We start from the raw sequence: 1,892 nt of genomic DNA, 5'->3' as shown, positions 1-1,892 counted from the left end.
AGGGAGGGAGGGAGGGAGGGAGGAAGGAAGGAAGGAAGGAAGGAAGGAAGGAAGGAAGGAAGGAAGGGCTAACTTGCACTTGCTTCAAGCCAGCATTTAAAAAATGAAGAAAATATTTGGGGAGAGAGAGTGGGCGTATTCTCTCTGTCTGATCCGAATGCCCTTGCTGTCTCCCAGGGAGATGCTCCGCTGGACCCTCTTCAGCATGCAGGCCACAGGCCACATGCTGCTTGGCACCTCCAGTTACATGCAGCAGTTCCTGGATGCCACTGAGGAAGAACAACCTTCCAAGGCCAAGCCCTCCCTCCTCCCTGCCTGTCTGAAGATGCTGCAGTGAAGACCCGAGTCCTTCCTTGACTCCGCTAGCCGCACCCACAGGCCTGGCAGCCAGAGAGCTTCTCACCAGCCTGCACCCCTCTCCCAGCACGGCACCAAGGAAATTGCAGGAAGGCCTGGTCACAGGACGGCTTCCTAGCCTGGCTCCAGTTCCTTCCTTTCTGTCTCAGGTAGCTTAGAGGACCAACACTTGCCCCCGGTAGGCACAAAGTCTGTCCCTGTGTCCCCATGTGCCATCCTACGTGCCACTCCTCTGGTGCTCCCCCCTGTCCTGGCTGCCCACACTCATCATGCAACAGACATTGCTATGGTGGCCTCCATCATACGTTGGCCCCAGTCAAGGCAACAAAATGAGCAACGTGCCACAGGGCCAGCTATGTCTATGGTTATGGTACCAGAGTGGTTAGCACTCTGTAGTAGAAGAGAGGGGAAACCTTGGGGGTCCTCTCACCTGGGACTGATTCTTCCCTCCTAGCCCCCCAGCTGCACACGATCATGAGGTGTGCAAGAGGGTGTTAGAGGTGGAGGGATGCAGATTTGGGGGGGAGGTCCTCAACTGTGCCAGGGAGGGACCTTTAGGGAATGCAGATGATTCTGAGTCACCCAGCCTCTAATTGTAAGTAATCTAATAAGCTCATAGATTCACCAAGCTGGACTTGGATGGAACCGTGGCTTTGCCTGTCATTGTCGCCCTTGCTGGGCTGAATGGACACAGTGCATGTTCTTCTGGGAAAGTCACACAACTGCCTCTCTTGTTCTCATTCTCCACTAATGAATGAATGGTATTAGAGTGCAGTAAACTACTTATGCTGACACCTCATTGATGCCTGTGTTCTTTGTGTAGAACCATTTGCCAAGATGTATTGGAGATAGCATTTCCAGGAGACAGCATTTATCATTATTGGTGTGTGCGTGTATGTGTGCGCGTGTGCATGCACAATGGTATGCCAGTACCATGGTGTAGGTACGGAGGGTCAGCAGACAGCGTTGTTCCACTGTGCATTCCCAGGATTGAACTCAGGTTGGCAGACTTGCATAGCTTTTATGTGCTGAGCTTTTCCTGTGGCCCTGTATGTTCTTTTAGACACAGTCTCATATAGCCCAGACTGGCTTCACATTTGTTCTGCAGTGACGGACCCTGAACTTCTGATCCTCTTGCTTCCACCTCCTAAGAGCTAACATTACAGGTGTAAACCACCACAGCCAACTTGTATGGCACTGTGGATTGCAGGCAGGACTGCCACCATGCCAGGCAAAGGCTCTACCGACTGGGCTACATCCCCAGGCCCACTCCTTCTTAATATAGAAGTTCTGACATTGTTGAGACTCAATGCAAGAAATTAATAGCTAAATAGCTAACTAACTAAGTAACTACCTAAATAAATAAATAAATAAATAAATAAATAAATAAATAAATAAATGTATGTTAGAATAAGAATCTGTAGTTGGAGAGGCAGGTGGATTTCTGAGTTCAAGGCCAGCCTGGTCTACAGAGTGAGTTCCAGGACATCTAGGGCTACACAGAGAAATCCTGTCTTGAAAAACCAAAAAAAAAA

At 49.8% G+C, this 1,892-nt stretch overlaps 1 protein-coding gene across 5 annotated transcripts in view; it reads left to right on the top strand.

Moving 5' to 3' along the window:
• Positions 1-1,156, top strand: part of Cidec (cell death inducing DFFA like effector c) — a 13,834-nt gene extending 12,678 nt beyond the window's left edge. For all 5 annotated transcript variants that reach the window (XM_031382914.1, XM_031382913.1, XM_031382916.1 and 2 more), the window contains exon 6: positions 178-1,156. In XM_031382914.1, coding sequence (XP_031238774.1) covers positions 178-337 — 160 coding nt within the window. In that variant the 3' untranslated portion in view covers positions 338-1,156. The remainder of the gene's footprint in view (positions 1-177) is intronic.
• The last annotated feature ends 736 nt before the right edge of the window (positions 1,157-1,892 follow it).

This window comes from Mastomys coucha, unplaced genomic scaffold (genome assembly GCF_008632895.1).
Source record: "Mastomys coucha isolate ucsf_1 unplaced genomic scaffold, UCSF_Mcou_1 pScaffold20, whole genome shotgun sequence".
In the NCBI taxonomy this organism is placed as follows: domain Eukaryota; kingdom Metazoa; phylum Chordata; class Mammalia; order Rodentia; family Muridae; genus Mastomys; species Mastomys coucha.
The sequence above is the reverse complement of the archived record's forward strand: the minus strand, read 5'-3'. Positions and strand labels throughout refer to the sequence as shown.